The 20,153-nt window shown below is 35.8% G+C and overlaps 1 protein-coding gene across 4 annotated transcripts in view; it reads left to right on the top strand.

The window, feature by feature from the left end:
* Window positions 1-20,153, top strand: part of LOC129938566 (serine/threonine-protein kinase Pak) — a 45,321-nt gene that overhangs the window by 8,702 nt on the left and 16,466 nt on the right. For 3 of the 4 annotated variants that reach the window (XM_056046202.1, XM_056046203.1, XM_056046204.1), the window contains exons 2-3: window positions 6,157-6,391; window positions 15,679-15,851. In XM_056046202.1, the coding sequence (XP_055902177.1) occupies window positions 6,277-6,391; window positions 15,679-15,851 (288 nt within the window). In that variant the 5' untranslated portion in view covers window positions 6,157-6,276. The remainder of the gene's footprint in view (window positions 1-6,156; window positions 6,392-15,678; window positions 15,852-20,153) is intronic. The other variant, XM_056046205.1, reaches the window with a different exon arrangement.

The raw sequence follows: 20,153 nt of genomic DNA, 5'->3' as shown, positions 1-20,153 counted from the left end.
AAGGAGTTCCTCAAGGATCAATTTTATCCCCCCCTTTTATTCTCATTATATGTGAATGAAATCCTTTTCATTGTAAATGAAGTATCAAAACATTTTTATGCCGATGACATTCAAATTTACAAAAGCTGTACTTTGGGTTTGATTGACGACTGCGCTTTCACCCTGAACCAAGAACTAGAAAAGATGCAATGGTTTGGTTCTCAACGCAAGCAATTGCAAATGCCTGGTTATATGAAGGAATGAATTGGACTTAACATACTTTCCTTCCATATTTCTAAACCAGAACCCATTGGAATTCGTAAATTCCAGTAAAAATCTAGGAGTAATCTTCAATAAAACATTGACCTGGAATGACCACATTAACCAATTAGTAGGTAAAACTTATGGAACGCTTAGAACGCTGTGGACCGCCCAAAACATCACTCCATTTAAAACCAGACTTATGCTTGCAAGGACCCTTGTAATATCTGTTCTCACTCATGGATACGAAATTTTTTACAACTGCGATTCCATCAGCAAACATAAATTAAACATAGCATTCACTAGTATCATTCGATACATCTTTGGCTTAAGAAGGTACGACCATTTTTCACATTTGCAAGAGATTCTGCTTAGTATGCCTTTTAATGACTTCATGAAGCTTCGAACATTGATACTGTTTTTTAAAATCTTGAAGACACGCCAACCAGCTTATCAGTTTGAAAAAATCAGAATGTCAACATCGAATAGATCGACATCGGTAATTTTGCCACGCTTTTCGTGTTTGACCTCAGAAAGGCAATTTTTCATCGCTGCATGTCGCCTCTGGAACTCACTTCCAACTCATTTGCGGGATATAAGTGATATTTTCCAAAAAAGTATTAAAATATTCTTTTCAAACCAAAGCAACTTAATTAACTATCTTCTCTTTTTAACTTTAACTAACTTAACTATCTTTTCTCTTCCTTTTCCTTTTTCTATTTCTATCATTTCTATTTTAACGTCAATTAATATTTTATCGATAAAATATTGTTATTTCTTTTTTTTTTATTTAATTTAATTTTATATTATTTTCTTATCGTATTTTTTAAAATTTTGAATTGTAAAGTTAAGTTATAAGCTTTCACAAATTTATAAGATATCTATCATCTTACTGTGTAAGCTTTATAAATAAATAAACTGAAGCATAATCCTGGAGCTAATTAAAAAGATAAAGTGAAGGTAGCAAAAGCAGCTATCAATTGTATGTGGTCAAACTTCTTCAAAACTCTATAGATGCATCGACTAAATTTAAAGTATTTGAGACAACTATCAAAAGTTCTCTCTTATGAAGTTAATGAATACAAGGAATTTGAAGTAATTTAATTATTTCAACGGTACTTTTTCAAACGTATTTTTAGACTCCCTTCTAATACACCAAACTACGCTATTTACATTGAATCTGGCCCGCCTCCAGTTTACTTAAAAAACCACAAAGCTAATGCAGACTATATTGTTAGTCATGCGTAGACCTAACAATAATATTCAGACAAAGATTATTTTGATAGCTTTACGAGGTCGATACTCTCCTTTTAAAGACTGTTTTGATTTGGCATCAGAACATAACTATCCGTTGTCACTAAGAATTGATAATTTAGAAGCACTTAGAAAAAAACTTTATGACCTTATTTCTATTAAAGATGAAACAATGTATCGAAAATCAATAGAGAATATGTTACAAGAACTGCTTACTCTAAACTCAACTTATTTCTCGGTTATGACAATTATTTTCGAAACGAGTTTACTGCCAATGAGATAAGTCTAATCTTTAAAATGCGCGTTGAAATGCTTGAGCTCAATTATAGACCTCACAGAAATGATTTGAATCCGAATTGCTCACTATGTAACCTTAATCAGGCTGCAAATATTTCGCATTTCTTCGCTTTTTGTTCAATAATACAGGAAATCCGAAGAATATAATTTTAATACAAATTTTGTTTACAAGTGAAGAATGTTTTGCAATTTTAAATGGAGAAAGTAGAATGAAAACTCTCATTCGATTTGTTTCAGAGGCTCTAGCATATATAAACATGTATTTTAACTTTTAATACATGCGGTTTAATGATAAACTTTGTTCTAGCTAAACTAAAAGCCCAATTTGTGTATTGAAACACTTTAACTTATATTTTATATATACCTTTGTTATTATATTATTATTATTTATTATAATTGTAATAATTATTTATGTAATTTTACTCTAGGAATACCTAATTAGGCTTCTGTTAAATTATGTTTAAGCTTATTGAGTTCTTTATTCCATAAACATAATTTAAATTAACTAAATACAAAATTAACTAATAAATAAATAAGGGCATTATAACCGGGATCCGGTCCTGGTCTCATACAACAAGTCTGTCCATTTATCCGAATCACGAGCCGATGCCATCCAGTTGCTCACCCCAAAGCTTCGGGCGTTCTGGTCTAAGGCATCTCTCCGGCGTAAACATGGTGTGTCACGATGTGGCCTACCGGCCTGCCTAGAACGCATTTTCCGGGCTGGTTCCTCTTCGGAGTTTAATTTTTATCACAATATCAGCTTTGTGATAGATTACAGATTACATAGTTCTTGAATGTAGCTTCTCCGGAGTCGTCGATTTTGTAAATAAGAGCATAAGAAAACACTAATAGACTTTATCAGTTTGTAAGGTTGATTCTTAAAAAATTGTAGTCAACATGTACTGGAATTAATTTAATTTAATTCTCTTCTTAACCAGAAGCTTCAAATTTGTAGTTTTCTATAAAAGATCTGAGCCAATATATCAATAACATTGCGTTTCTTTAAAACTACAGTGTATGAAAGTAAAACTCATAAAATACCTCAGAGCTTTGTTTATCACTTATAATCTACTAGCTACGACTGCATCTGCACTAGATAGTTTTTTTGGATAGTAGTATGAAAAAACCTGAGCTGTACTTTTTTGTACGTATGTTTGAATTGTGCTGAGTTTTGAAGTGATGCATGTCGCTCAGCGTCTAAAAGTCTTCGTGCATCTTCAATTTCAGCGGCTCTTTGTGTTGCGTGACGCTCAGCATCTAAAGATTTTTACTTACGGGTTTTACTCTGAACTTCAGTCTGAGAGTCTCTTTCAGCCCTATGGCGATCAGCATCTTAAAGACGTCGTGATTGACCCTGCTCTTCAGTATCAGAAACTCTATGAGCCCTACAGCATCTAAAGCCAAACGGGTTTGGGTTTGTTCTTCGGACTCTTGGCTTCTAGCTATTTTCGCAGCTCCAGCACTGCTAGATAGATGCGATAGATTAGATTTTTCAAGCCATTTTTGCGTCATATCAAGCTAAACGTAAACGAAACCAAGATTAATTAGTAACGTAAACAAAGCGGAGGTTATTTAAAAGCTTCTATTCAAATTAATTAACGCTAAACCTGCTACTAGACATCCACTTCCCAGATAGCTCCAAATCCATTAGTACAACAAACCGTCCTGCGTCGTGTATTAACTTAACTTTTCCTCAAGGTCTTGTTACAAAAGAAAAATTGACATGGGCTCTGAATAGCTTCGAACCTTATAAATCTTCAGGTCCAGATCAAGTCATACCAGCTGAGCTATAACTTACCATTGAAATAACTTTGCCCATTATTGAGATGATCTTTAAAAGTTGTTGGAGAGAAGTAAAGATAGTTTTCATTCCCTTAGCGGGCAAATGTTCGCATGTCCACCCTAAAGATCTAAGACCAAAACTCTAGAACGATTGATTGATATCCATGTAGAGACTATCGATATCTCAGCATGGTTACTTCAAAGAGAAATCGGTATAAACAGCCTTGCACACTCTGGTAAGAACTATCGAATACTCACTAGAGCAAAAGAAATATACCATGTTGGCCTTCCTGGATGTTGAGGGCGCTTTCAACAACGTTGACATATCCGCTATCACTTTTGCTATAACGACCCTAAACGTTGAATGCTCACTCTGTGAGTTGATTAATCTAATGCTAAAAAGCAGGATCATGAAATCTAAGATGGAGGATTTTCGTACGAAAGGGTCTATCGGTAGAGGCACTCCGCAAGTTGGTGTTCTGAAGCCAAATATATTGGTCTGATATTGGACAACAAATTAAGTTTGAAATCTAATATTCAGGAAAGAGTTTAAAGAGCTAGAGCAGCTCTTTTCCTTTGAAAGAAAGCCATAGGAAGCAAATGGTGTTTTCAACCTCGCATAACATACTGGCTATACACATCTGTCATCCGACCAATACTTATGTACGGAGTTGCAGTATGGTGGACTGCACTATAGAAAGTCACATACTACGAAAAACTCAGCAGGGTCTAACGCACTGCATGTCTCTGTATAAGCGGGGCATTAAGAACCACACCCTCAGCAGCATTAGACACTGCTCCATCTGACACCCCTCGACATCTTCAGTAAACAAGTGGCAACGAGTACAGCTATAAGACTCAACGCCTAGTCTCAATGGACCAACAACAATGTATGGCACTCCATCATTTTAAACCTCTTTGGTTCTATACTAAAGTACATAGACTACACTATTCCAAAACCCTAATTTGGAAAAAAAATGTCAGGCAACCATTCCATCCAGAGATCCATTTTTATACAGATGGATCCAAGACAAATGAGGGAGTTGGTAGTAGTGTGTACTCAGAAAAGCTTAATCTTACCATCTCATTCCGCCTTCCTAATCATTGTAGCCTCTTTCAAGCGAAAATCTTAGCGATCAAAGCCGTTATCTCCTGGCTAAGAGAAAACGTGATATCCGCATCTTCTCTGACAGTCAGGCTGCTATCAAATCTCTTGACGGTATCTCACCCAAATCTCTAACGGCCCTCGATTGTCGATCGTCTCTTATGGAGATGGCTCAGCAATTTAACATTCACCTCTGTTGGGTACCGGGTCACAGAGATATCACAGGAGTAGAGCCGATAAACTCGCTAAAAATAGAACTGTCATACTTATTTTACCTGAAAGGGAGAAGATAGGTAAACCGATAGCTACATGTAAACCTCTGCTAAAAGAAACGGCTATTTTTTAACACGAGTATAGCAACTCAAAATATTTTAATTTACACATTTTTTGGCCCAAACTTCCTACTCCCAAAGTTGCCATACAACCCCATACCATGGACGGCCGATCCGCCACAATGCTTTACAGTCGCTTTTAAATGTTCGTCTTTGAGCTTTCATTGAACTTACGCTAAACGTCAACTTTTCCATCTGAGCCAAACAGGTTAAATATACTCTCATGAATCTTTACAAAGGTTTTCTTTTTAGCGAATGCAACTCTCTTTAACTTGTTGATTTAATTATTAACGATTTCTTCTTGGCTGAAAGTCCATTCTTTTAGTTGTGGTTCTTTCTTAAGATGATCCGAATGATCTCTGGACAGGCTTTACTCTGTAGATATAAACAAAGAGATTCATGTTCAAAGTTCTTCTAGAGTTAGTTATTTTATTGACATTTTAACCAAATTTCTGATAAACTCAAAGCTGGAAACCCTTTTAAATGGTTTCCAGCTTCGATATGATATGTTCGTAAGTAATGAATTATTTTCAAGGTATCATTTTTATCTTTGCGTACCAAAATCATTCACAGAATTAGGCTTTGTTCTAGTTTTGAGATGATCCGTATTTGAAAACCATTTGCTCTAAACTACACTATCAAAATATGTACTTTATTTACGAACAAATTACCAGGACTAGTTTATATGCTTATTATTATTCTTTTTACTTCTAAGCTAGAATTAAATTTTAAATTCCTTATGAAAGCTTAAGATTGATTCAACTGTTCAAATATAAATATTTGATTATTTACGAGTATTTTCTTGCATTATTATTATATTATATTTGTATCTATTGACTTCGAGCTTTCTATAAAGATGTTCTCAGTAATTTTTTTTTAGATTCTGTTTACTCATATGGTTCTTAACAAATAATATCAACGAGTTTTCCTGAAGAATTAGTGAGTCACATTAGTCTTATCAGTTGCAATTTGGTTAAGTTTAATGACGGGTATCTATAATGTCTTCAATTGAAGTGCTTTAAATTGATGACTAATTGAAAAAAATAAATGATGATAAATTAATGTGCTATAAAATAAATTTATAGTTCTAAGAGAAACATGTAATATTAAATTTACACCTTTTTTATTTTGTTTGCATTTCAGCCTTTATGAGTTACGTACATCTATAAAAGCAGATTTACATAAGTTTACAAAAATTTAAAAAAAGGAGCTTTGCAAACACCATACATAAACTTAATATACAGCCTTACAAAAATAACAACAATGTCCAGCGAAGAAGACAAACCTCCTGCACCACCAGTGCGATTAACAAGCAATAGAGGTGGTGACAGAGGCGGAGGTGATGGTCCACCAGTAGATATGCGGCCCTTGCCTAAAGGTAAATATCTTTATTAACATTTTTAATATAATTTAAAAAAAAAATAACATATTTACAATAATTAATATTTATGTATATGAAATTTTAAAATAAACGTATTTATTCTGGTTCAATAAAGAGAAGGAAATGTTCATCAAAACTGCGAGAGAAAAGCTATCGATATTGATAGCATTATTTAATGAAAATTATATCACCTTAAATAAAATAAATCTGAAAAAAGTTTGTAAAGATTGAAATGTAACAGAAAAACAGACACCTTGCTCTACCTTACACCTCTTGACATATTTAGCAAACAAATAGCTGCAAGCTCTGCTATTCGCCTCAATGCTTCGTCGCAGTGGACTAACAACAGCATTGGCCACTCCGTAATTCTAAGGTACTTAGAATCAATTCCAAAGCACACAGACTACACCATCCCTCAACTACAATTCGACAGAAACTTCCAGATTTCTATACCTACCAGATCTTTTTGGGAGGATAGGACATTCTTGGAGGATGAGTCAATCCATTTTTACACAGATGGGTCAAAAACCAAAGAAGGGGTTGGTGGAGGTATGTACTCTGAACGACTGAAATTAAGTCTTCATAGGAGAATTCTTCTTTAACGATCTAAATCATATCGGTATAATCAGCCTCTCACGTTTCATAAGGGACTCAAGCTGGTTCCATTGAGCTTAGGAGGAAGCCTCAAGATTCATGTGGTATCACAATGGGCCATTAAACTGGCCTAAGTGTGTCCGTTTCCATCTTGGACAGCCACTAACCTAACCTAACCTAACAGAATATTTTGTTTCAATTTTTATTTAAATTCCTTATCCGCGCACATTAGCACTTAATATTTTAAAAGTGACATCATTTTGAATTTAACATCACCCGATCTTCAGATTCGTTTATTTTTGGTACTAAGTCTTTGGTTCCTTTATGGTAACTAGGTAGAGATGGCAGTCCTTGCTACGCTACTCAATTAGTACCTTTTCAGTGTCATAAACTCTTTGGACCTACGTAATGGAAAATAAAAATATAAGAAGATAATGTAGTGACGTATTTATATTGACAAAATTAGCGATCCTAGGGCCACTTGGTCGCATTCAGAAAGGAAATATGGTCCTTGATTTTCATATCGGAAGTGCATCAAGATTTTTAAATTCTAGAACTGGCCAGGGCAGGACATTTACAGAGAAAGTGAATCACAGTTTCCCTTTCATGTTGGTATCCTCAGCTATGGCAGCGAGTATTGTGTGGATTACCCAATACCCAGAATGCTCTCATATTGGCCAATGTCCGGTACATAATGCAGTGACCCTGGCTATGCATAATAGTTTGATAGAACAGTTTTTTTTTGTATAGGTAGACATATCTAGCTTGATATGGTACAGTCCGATAGACTGTTCCACCCGAGGTTGGATTCTATTAAATAAATTGAGAAAACTTTGCCTTTCATAGCTCCAAGAGGAATATTATACGTTTCCGCAAGAGAGCTATGAAGGGCCGATCCTTTCCGGGACAACTCATTGCCCTTCATTTCCCTCAATGCCACTGATGCTTATTTCGAACGAAACGTTGATTCGAGTGATTAGATATATTCGTTCAAATGAATTTTGTTTATTTTGAGATTGCAATGAAAAATAGTGATTGCAAAAAATTAACCCAAATTAACCTTATTTTGGAGATCAGCTGTTCTAAATGATTTGACATTTTGATTTGATTTAGTGTGACCACACTTATTTTTTATTTTTCGAAGAATCTTATTTTTAATTCAGAATTTGTCACAGTTTCTGAATTAATTAATTAAGTGAAGTTAAAAAAGTGATAAACAAAAACATTCAAGACATGAAATTAAACATTTTTTCAACTAACGTAACCAATTTGGTTTAAATTTCTATGTTGTGTTTATATCATTTAAAATATTATGTATATTCATCACACATGGTCACACTTTTAATTGAAATGGAAACAATGAAGCTACGCATTAGCAATAAAATAAGTACCTGAACTACACTGTGATAATTTATGTTTGTCTTTTTAATTTATTAGTCTCTTTTGTTTTTACTGTTAATTTATTAAATAGTTTAAATATTTTTCTTTCATTTTACTTTTTCAAACAAAATAAAAATAAGAATTAAAAAACAAAACCAACAAAACAATGTAAAATACAACAACAAATACATAACATATCATAATAAAAACCCCTGAAGAAGTCGTGAGTAGCGACGAAACGTTGGGTAAAAGATGAAATAAAGTTTTTTATTTGCATTTAAAAGCAATTGACCAAAACAGCCTGCATTACCAAACATTAATCTACACGAAAACAATCAATGTTTTTTTTGTAGATTTGTAAAGAACTTTCGCCTCAATAAACGGGCATTTAAATATGGAGGCCCATGGCAAGATGCCTTTTTCTAGGTATTAAGTCTCTTGAATCAAGAAGAAAAATTCATGGTATAATACTTGTCAGGGATATTTTATGTTATCACGTACGTTGTCCATCTTTGCTTTTAATTGTTCTAATTTATGTTCCGTCAAGAGCTTTGCGTGGTAGAAAATTTCTGTTTTCACAGAACAAGCTACGGTATTAATGAGCCGATTTGTAGATCGATAAGGCAATTCAATGAAGTTTGTCAATTTATTGAATTAAGTAATTCTAGTGATTCTTTAAGGCCAATTTACTTTTATTGTTTACTTTTTAATATAATTTTGGTAATATTTTAATTTTTAAGATCAAATCTGTTGGCTTAAAGCTTGTAGATAAATAAATAAATAAAACCGGTCAGCATCTACACGGTTAACAGAAAAACCCCTTCCTCCGGATTCTCCTCCATCAACCTTATCAGGACTTATTTTTGATCCCTATTGCTCCAATTAGAATGTGAATGTGCCCTTTATAAAATAACAAAAGAAAATCGTCAATACCAATTTCGTTTAATTATCGTAACCAGTAAATATCTAAACGACACAAAAATTACATTTTATTCGAATCATTCGATTAGCGATGTTGCGAATATTCGCATCCGCATCCGCAATTGCGGATTATTCGCAATAATTCTAAAATCAGTATTCGCATCCGTATCCGCATAAACTGATGCGGATGTTTTTAACGCTTTTTTCAAATTCGAAAAATAGCTACAACACGGCATACTATACCATGATCAATAAATACGACTCTTTGACCCTTAGTAAAAATGTTAAATTAAAAAATCTCGGTCCCAAGCAGGCGACGACAAAAGCAACAACAAGTCATATGCAATGGGCACCAATAAAAAGCAGCATCTGGATCTATTTAAATTTGAATAAAAATGATCCTGACAAGTCCGAATCCAAAATATGTCGTAAAACATACTCACGAAAAGGACGCACGACTTCTTCGTTGAAAAACCACTTGAAGTCAAAGCACCCAGAAGAGTTTGTTTTATTTTAGAGCGCCAACAATGAAAATCTTTAAAAAAAAAGAAGATGCAGGTATGATATTTTTTTATAAATATAAAACAAAGGCTTGCTTCAGAAGCGATATGGAAATGATGCTAGATTCATCAACTGAAGACGAAGCTGAAGGAGAATCAACGCTAGTCAAGAAGCACTTCTTCGAAGGGAGTTAGCATGTTACCGAAATAAAAAAAGATTAGAATTGGATAATAATCCACTTGATTGGTGGAAAGTTCATCAAACAAACTTTAAAAGGCTCTCCAAAGTTGCACTGAGGTATTTATCACTTCCACCAGCCAGTGGTCCCAGCGAACAACTATTTAGCAGAGCTTTATTAATGTACGATCCACTAAGAAACAGATTACAGTCTGAGAAGGCTGCAATCTTGCTTTTTATTAAATATAACTCACCCATTTTTAAATTTAATTGTTAAACGCAAAGATAATCAAAACAATTTTCCTTTATTTACGAACTTAAAATTGTTTCTATGTAATAAATTCTAAAATCCGCATCCGAATCCGCGGATGTGAGTCTCAAAAAATCCGCATCCGCAACAACCCTGCATTCGATAGTAAAAGTTTACTTAGTTTTTTTTTTAATGAACTTTCAATTGAATCAGCAAACTTTCGAATCGATCGAATCTCAAAATAAAATCTCGAATTCCAATAACTTTCGATCGAAAACGAATCTCAAAATAAGGGTGACTATGACCTGGAGGCTGATGTTAAGGCTGGATAGTTCATCCCGATATTGTTGGACCAGTATAGAGAATGTTGTGGACAGTTACCTGGCTGTCAGTGCAGATAGTCGTGTTTCTATTTTGGTTGTAGTTTGATTTGAGTAGTTTGCATGCTTCTATGATTGCTAGAGATGCTTAGAGATCTTAAAGAATTCAAAGAAGATTCCCGACCCAACTTCAAACTCCATCTTTGAGCCGTCAGTAAAGATAGTATTATCGAAATCTTTCGTAACTATGCCAATCCTTTCTGGCAGGAAAGATGACTTAGAAATCTGTACTGAGGTTCAAGGCAGTGGTCTAGTATTCGGTGCCCGTCGCAAAAATAACCGCTGGAATCAGGTCGTTTATGTTGCCATAACTACGGGGTCTGCAAAGCAAACAGTTTGATTCTTTAAGCCTTAGCGCGCTGCACGATACTTAATATTTAATGTGTAAGTCTATCGCTTGAAGGCGCAGAATAACATTTAAAGCATCTTTTGAGGAGGAAGGGCCCTTGTAGTGCCGATACTAGATATTTATTAAAACGTAATTAGTTTATCGATATTGTATTTCTTGTTAAGCGGAGGACAGCAAACAATGGATGCAAAAGACAAAATAGGAAGTACAAAGGAACGTCTACAAAATCTTCTTGAATTGAAGGCCACACTTGTTACCGATAGATTTTCTACAGGCGTAAAAAGTAATACAAGCCTTCTTAACTAGTTCTTCGATGCTTACTTTCCAGTTTAGTTTGGGATCTAGAGAATGATTCCTAGATATTTCGCGCTGTAGGATAAACACGAGATTTGACCGTTTACTCTGGGTATTTTAATTTTGGTCGTTCATATTAATTAAAAAAGTTTTCTAATGTCGTCATTGAAATTCGGACCTTTACCAAGTGAAGATGCTTACCAAGCATCATGCCACTCCAGTTAGCTGATTCAGGTTCTATCAATGCAAGCTTTATGTTTATCCTTAAACCTTTGCACATGATTGACCTTCGATGGTTATTGTTGGTTACTCTTCTTATTCTGCTTGCTACATTTTATGTGGGGAGAAGATCATGTTGTTGTTTAAATTGTGTGTCGCTCGCAACGTCAGACATTTTTGTGTTTGTTTTACTTTAAAAAAACGTATTAATTTTTAGCTTTTTTAATACAGTGATAGGCAAATATAATAGAAACGAAAAAAAGTAGCTAAAATTCTTAATCATCATCTCGGTGTATTTGTGATCGAATTTAGAGTTTCTTAATCGGCTGTTTGGAAAAACAAAAGGACAAATTTAGAGTAGAAAAAATCTTTTCGGACGATCAAGGAACTTTAAGTTCGATCCCAACTATACGAAGATTATAGTAAATGATTTTTTGAAAGCACTAAAAGTTTTTGTTGGTTTTTTTTACCAATTTTTTGAATGAAATGAAAAATATGTGCTGTGGTCTGAAGAGGATTTACGCAATGAACCGAAGCACTCATAAAAGTTGTAGAATAAACATAATCTTCATAAAACTATACTTAATAAAAAGACCATACAAATCACATATTTGATTTTAAAATAATGGAATATATCTGGGGTGAACTTAAAAGAAACAAGGACATCTTAAGGTTAAGAGAAAAGACATGTGTCAATTCTGTATTGAAAGATGCGATAATGCTATCCGAAATAAATGTGCAACGATCATTTTTATTTAAGATTAGCAACAATTTTAACCATTAAATAATTATATTACAAAAATACAGTACCATTCTTAATTCCTATCTATTATTTTCCAGGGCAAATTTGTGGACTATTTCAGAGATTTTTTTTATAATTATTTCCTTTTGTTTAAGTTTAAAAATTGTATATGATATTTTTCCTTAAAGTATGGAGAATTGTAAGTTACTTTTTAAATTTGTTTATTCTTTCCTTTATACGCTTTTTATTGGAATAGAATTTGCAAGCCAGATCGTTTCTATTATTTATTCCATCACTGTATAAAGTGATGGTAAAAACTTAAAAATTTGTATTTATTTGGACTAAAACAAATGCAAATTTATATTGTCTTATAAGCAAACCATGTTACTCAGCGAATTTTCTTCCTGTGTACTTCCATACTGTTTTGAACAGGCCAGCTGTTTTGGCACTGAGTGAAACCCAAGTAGGTGAGGAGTGCGATCCTGCTGAATTTTTTATTCATGGGTATAGCTTGGTGCCTTTATTCTTTTCCCACCATGGTCTCGCCATATACATTAGGAATGATGTTGCTTATCAGCTCGTACCTCAATATGGTCTTTGAACTAATTCTTTTTTTAATTTCATTTGGTCTAAATTTTCCATAAATAAGCAAATCATTCACTATTGCTTCCTTAATCGAAGCCAAAATTTAGACAGAGTATCAACTTCTCGTAAAATTGATGCTTTGTCTTATTCTATCCAAAGAATTTGTTCTTCCTATCCTCGCACTGAAATCGTTACGGGCGATTTTAATGTACACAATTCAACACCAGAAGGAGTGGAGATCTTCGCTGAGTTAAACCACCCAACTCAGCTGGTCAACGAGCCCACTCGAATATCGGACGTGGTAGGTGGAGCAGAAAACACTCTTGACTTGTTTTTTACCTCTGACCCTGGTAAGTACACTATTAGTGTTCTATCTCCTTTATGCACATCTGACCATTGTGTCATATCAGCAAATTTCCCGTGTAAAAACTCTCCAGTTAAAGAAAGAACTCCTAAGAGAACCGTTTGGCAATACGAGAAAGTCAACTGGGACGGTCTCAATAATTATTTTAGGATCTTTAACTGATACTATACTATACTTCCTCGATAGTGACGTTGACGCCAGCGCTTATATGATCACAAATTTGATTCTCCTGGGAATGGGAACTTTTATCCCGAATATGGTTAAAAGCATTAGACCTAAGGAAAACGCATGGTTCGATGCCAATCAAACTGAGGAAAACCGGAATATGTTCAAGCAAGCCAGGAAGGCCTTCAACGCCCATATTCGACGGACCAAATTTTTACATGACCAAAAATTACGGCAAAAAATACTGCAATGTCCCAAAGGCAGTACAAATTTTTGGTCATTTGTAAAAAATATGAGGAATTCTTCCTCTTTATCAGTTCCTACGGCTCTTTAGAGAAAGCAAATCTCTTTGCTAGGCAGTTCGCCGCCAATTCAACGCTGCCAGTGAGTGTTATGACTCCGCCTGTACTTGAGCGAATTAATGATTCTATGGGGCAAATCTTTTTTCGCACTCGTACTGTAGCGAGAGTCCTAAAAGATCTTAACATACATAAATCTGCTGGTCCGGATGGTATCCCCGATATTGTTCTGGTGCTCTTTAACGCTGGCAAAACCACTGCGTAAGCTTTTTCATCTGTCATACTCCTCAGGTCTCGTTCCGAGCGGATGGAAAGCCGTATTTGTCTAGCCTATTCCCAAAAAAGGCGAATCTTCCTCACCGTCTAATTACCGACCGATTGCACGTACGTCTCTTCTTTCCAAGGTCATGGAAACCTGATTAATTTTCAGCTCAAGAAATATCTCGAAGATCAAAAGCTTCTTAATGACCGACAATACTGCTTTCGTAGCAATAGGTCCACTTAGATCTCATGGTTCATTTCACCGAAAAGTGGAGCAAATCTTTACATGGATTTGGAGAAAGTAAGATTATTGCACTTGATATTTTAAAAGCATTTGATAGGGTTTGGCATTAGGCTTTCTTATCGAATATGCGTGCTTTCGGTTTTCACGAATCCCTGCTTCATTGGATTAGTAATTACCTTTCGAATCGTTCAATACAAGTTGTATTGGATGGATTCAAGTCTGAAAACCACAAAATAAATGCTGGTGTGCCCAGTGCTCCGTTTTATCTCCAACACTCTTTCTCATTTTTACTAACGATCTCTTGTCTGCAACTTCTAATCCAATACATTGTTTCGCTGACGATAATACTCTTAGCTTTCCATATTCGTTTTCAGACTCACGTCCCTCTTCTTCGGATGTGGAACTGCAACGACAAAATATGATAAGCTCATTAAATTCCGACATAAACAGCATTGTACAATAGGGAATAAAAAACAGCGTGGAATTTAATGCTTCGAAAACCCAATGCTGTCTTGTATCGTTATACAAGAGATATACCCCCCTTGCCATTATCCCTGGATGGCACTTGCATCGAGGAGACTGAACAATGAACATGTCAATATTCTCAGTATGTGTACCACCAACAACCTCTTGTGGACCGATCACATACGCGATGTCTCCAAAAATGACGCAAGATGTTTTGGTTTTCTAAGAAGTTTTCCAAGAAGTTTTTCTCCCCCTCTGATCTGGCTGTTGTTTACAAGACTTATATACGTTCAAAGCTTGAGTATAACTCCCATATCTGGGCTGGTGCTCCTGCACCTTTCTTGCCTCTTAGACAGTATTGAACGTAGAACATTTAGAATGATTGGTGATAATACCATCATAGGATCATTTACGTCGCTCGAACATTGTCGTAAAGTTTCCTGCCTCACCCTCTTACCGTTATTTTAACGGTTTATGCTCTAGAGAAATAGTCAGCTGCATTCCTCCCCTTAAACAGTTCAACCGTAATACTCGCGCTTCTAGGAACGATCATCACTATACCCTCGAGCCCAACTTCGGTCGTACCGTCAAGTACATTTTCCATCCGATGTTTCTATGAGAATAAAAATGTCATAGTATAAAACATATACATATTTATCTTTGATGTATAAACTATTTATTTATTTTGATTGATTTAATATTTATTATGTAAACATTACTGTAAATTCCATATCTACATTGAATAACTTAATTAAGAACAATATAATGTTTAAGCACTTAGAAAACATAGATTCAGCTCAAAGTTATTGTGACACTTTATCTATTGGATGAACCTTTGGAAGAAGACGATTTTGTTTGTTTTGCTTGGAGAAGTAAAAATGAATTTCAAAAACGTTCACAAATAATATTTCTATCCACATAATAAATCGATTAGTAAAAACAGATTTCCGAACAATATCGTAATACTACAGCTACTACCTAAATACAAAGCACACAACTTTAAATTAACCGAAGATGCCTACTAATCATTTTACCATTTTAACAAAAAATTGTATAATATCAGGTACAATCTTCAAAACTATACACAAATTTAGTTTCATTTTCTTTTCCAGAACCTGATGATCCTGATCGCAAGAAGAAAACACTCAAAAGCAAGATCAAAGGATCCAAACCATCACACACAGACTCAAAACCGAATATATCATATCCGACAAATTTTGAGCACACTGTACATGTAGGATTCGATGCAGTTACCGGCGAATTTACGGTAAGTGAAGACATTTATAATTTATTTATGCCCATCATCGGTGTATGTTGTACAAATTTCTTAAATTTCGTACCAAAATTTAATACAACAAACTATGTAATTATTTTTTGAGTTTAAAGTAGCATTCTTTGCTCAAAAGTTCTTTGGCTTTTTTCTTTAAACTCTTACTCTCAAACTTTTATTAGATTCTAAATACTTACATACTAAAATAAAAAAGGAAATACACAAACATGCAACATTTTACATCATAACAATTACACTCAAAATATCAAAATGGAAATGATCAAGCTCAAAAATTGAACCACATTCATAAAAACAGAAAATAAGAATAAATACTATTCAAACCAAAACTGTTTTATAAGAGAGGTTTCCAGTGGAATTCCAAAAGTGTTAAATCTTTGGAAACCGGTTGAATATTATTTGAGAAAATGGCACTACATAACACTACTCCTTATCTTATTTTGTTACCCTTTTTTCTATAGGCACAACATAATGATCTCGATCTTAAGAAATATTTCAGTCTTAAAATTTAAGTCATTGTGCAATTTTACATTAATTATCGGATATGTAAAGTAAAACGCGGATAATCCATCCAGTAGCGGTTTTTTATTTTTCTTGAAGATATGAATCGTGGGTTTCAAAAGATTAGGATAGGTTAGGTTAAAAAAGCTGTCCGTTATGGAGTAGGACACACTTGGTCCAGTTTAATGGACAATATGAATCTTAAGGCTTTCTTCCAAACTCAAAGAAACCAGTTTGATTCCCTTACCAAATGAAAGACGGATTATGTTAATATGATTGAGATCGTTTAGATCCAAGACAGTACCCAGATACGACACCGATTATCGAGCTTATATGCGATCTGCTTGGATATAGCAAGCCCCATTGAGCGCTTCAAATCTTGTGTAGTACAGAAGTTTCTTGTGACCAGACACTTGGTGATGTTTGCCTTCTTTATAGCATCTTGCATTAGCAGTTGTTTACACGAAGCGTTGTTATAGAGTTTTTAGAGACAGTCTAAGATTTGATAGCGGCCTGACTATATCAGGAAATACGGATATAAGATGTTGATATCACATTTTCTTTAAGCAAGGATAAGACTTCTTTTATCGCCACCTGGAACACGCTACAATGACTGCCTCGTCTTCCCTGCCTTCCCAGAAAGATCTGAAAGGTATAGAAATCTGGAAGTTTCTGTCGAATTGCAGTTAGGGATTTGATGGTATAGGTGTGTTTTGGAATTGATTTTAAATACTTAAGAATTACAGAATGGCCAATGTATTGTTAACCCACTGCGATGAAGCTTGGAGGCGAATAGCAGATCTTGCAGCTATTTGTTTGCTGAGTATATAAAGATGTGTTAGGTAGAGAAGGGTATCCAATGATCAGTCCAAACTATTAGTTTAGTTTGTCCAAGGCGTTTTGCAAGAGTTCTTATAGAGTGTTAAGATGCTTTCTTGAAATCGCTATAACAACGTCATCTACAAAGACAATTACTCTGAAACCCTCCACATCCAGAGCAGTTATGAATTCATTTACCACCAGGCCGCTGAGGAGAGGGGATAGAACACCATCTTGCGGTGTCCCTCTCTTAACGAATTTTCTAGCGAAAGAGTTGTCCAGTTTTGAGTTAATTATTCCACAAGTCAGTATTAAATGAATTAACTCCCTAAGCGAATGCTCTTCGTTTAGAGATGTTAGTGCAGATGTGTCCACGATTTCAAGGAAAGCCACCATAGGGAACTCTATGGTGTAAGGAGTATTTGATGGTGCTAATGTACTAATGTGTGTAACGCCATTTCCAGCGATTTGTCTTTAAAGTAAGCGTGTTGAGACATGGACAGAAGTCTTGAATCAATACTTGCTCTTTAATGGATATCAATCAATTTTTCTTGCGAGCGACTTGCGAGCATTTTCTTGCTTTGGGTTTAAGAACAACTTTCACTTCTCTAAATGTCGGGGGAATATGGACCAGATAAAAATTGCTTTAAGGAGGGGAAACAACTGAGTCTATTATTTTGTTAAAAATTGATTAACGAATGCACTTATCAAACCCCAAACAAAATAAGTCAATACGTTGCCATAATTCCAATTAAAAATGAAGACTTATGAAAGTTTTACATGTGTTGTTTTCTGCGTTTACAGCGGAGCCTAGGTAGACGAAGTCCTTGACTACCTCAAAGTTACATCTGTCGATGGTGACGTTTTGACCAAGACGTCAGTGTTGTAGGTCGTGAATTCTTCATGGTCATCCTGCACAAACGGACGAGTTTGACAGGGATGCCAAAACTAGACATGGCTCTATACAGCTCGTCCCTGTTGATGCTGTCATATGCGGCCTTGAAATCGATGAAAAGATGATGGGTGTCGATTTGGTGTTCTTGGCTTTTTTCCAGGATCTGCCGTAATGTGAATATTTGATCGAATGTGGACTTTCCTTGTCTAAAATCACACTGATATAGACCATCAGGTTGTTGACGATGGGCTTTAGACGTTCACATATTACGGCAGAATAGATTTTATAGGCGATGTTAAGTAGACTGATTTCTCTATAGTTGGGGCAGTTTAGAGGGTCTCCTTTTTTCAGGATCGGGCGAACAATACTGAGGTTCCATTCATTGAGCATGCTTTCATCCGACCATATCTTACAGATAAGTTGGTGCATGCCCCTAACCAACTTGTCTCCAGCTGTTTTAAAGAGCTCGGCATTCAAGCCATCAGCTCCAGCGGCTTTATTAGACTTCAGCTTAGATATTTCAATCTTTGCTTCGTCTAAGTCGGGAGGACGGGATTATTGGATTTCGTCGTCTATGTTGATTGGATCACCCGGCCTGACAGCTGAATTCGGTTCGTCGTCGCCGTTATACAGTCCTTCATATCCTCAGCATTGACTGCGGTTCCACTATGATGTTTCCACTTTCGTCTTTGCAGCCTTTGGTTCTAGGTTTATGTACCTGTGAATTTCGTTTCACCTGTTCATAAAACTTTCGAACTTCATTCCTGCTTTTAAACCTGTCAACATATTCGACCGGACGCTTCTCATTCCCTCTCTTTTTCCTTCTGAGAAGTCGGTGTTCCTCTCGCCTCTTCTGCTCACAGACCTCATGAGCAGCTCCAGGGGTTCCTTGATGGTGGTGGATTGCATCTTGACAATGTTTCCACTAGTTTTCGATACATTGTGTTAGCGGTAGAGAACTTCGAGAGAGGTTAATTGTGACTTGTAGCCGTTCGACGTTGTACCTTCTCCCAGAGTCTCCCTGTTTTGCCTTGGGTCTGAAAACCCGAAGTACTACCTTGGCTACAACGAGGTTGTGGTCCGATTCGATCTTAGCTCCTCGGAAAGTTCAGACATCCATGATGTTGAAAGCATGTCTGGCGTCAATCGCAATATGGTCAATCTGGTTTACGATAGATTGATCTGGAGAACTCTAACTTCCTTTGTGGATGTTGAGATGTGGAAAACGCGTACTGGCTACCATGACGTTTCGCCCGCAGCAAAATCGATAAGTCTGAATCCTTTATCGGAAGTGTTGTCGTGCAGGCTGTTTTACCCGATTATTTCATCAAAGATGTCCTAGCTAGGACACTGCTCATATGCTTTTTCCAAGAGCTCATAGAATATATCCTTGGTGTTGACATTCTTCTCTTATGTGGGGGCGTTCACGCATATAAGGCTAATGTTGCCGAATGTAGCCTTAATGCGGATGGTCATGAAGCGCTCGTTGATGCACCTATAACTCAAGACTTGTTGCTTAAGTCTGGCTCCAATGAAAAAGCCGCATCCTAATAATCGTTGTTAATTTAGTCTCGGTAGCAGTCACCATAATAAATATCGCAGTTTTTGTCCCTTTTTGGTTGACCCATCCTATCGCATTTCCTGGATGGCGATGATGTCTGCTTTATAGTAGTCTAGGGCCTCCTCTAACTCTTCGGCTACACATAGTGTATTAAGGGACCTAACATTCCCCGCGCAAATTCCGTGTCCTCAAAATCATTTGCGTGAGTTGTCAACAGTAAATCCGTCCGTATCTGAGGATTGTTGGTGTTTCGCAACTGGGTTTTCTTTATGTGGTCAGGAAGTCACCCTGACTCACGACCTTCACCCTAAAGAAACAGGTCCTCCAAGGGCAAGAGCCAGCATAACCGCTCCTTACAGGCCTAAGCTTCGAATATGTCGTAGAATCCCTATGTGGTGTTCAAGTAGTAGCTTATCCTAACTGGAACTGTAGACGCCACCGTTGATTCCATCTTGGAATCAACAACTTTCTACTGCGGTTGGAACCTAATCTCCAGTTGAGGTTC

The sequence above is a fragment of the Eupeodes corollae genome, chromosome 1 (genome assembly GCF_945859685.1).
Source record: "Eupeodes corollae chromosome 1, idEupCoro1.1, whole genome shotgun sequence".
NCBI lineage: Eukaryota > Metazoa > Arthropoda > Insecta > Diptera > Syrphidae > Eupeodes > Eupeodes corollae.
The sequence above is the reverse complement of the archived record's forward strand: the minus strand, read 5'-3'. Positions and strand labels throughout refer to the sequence as shown.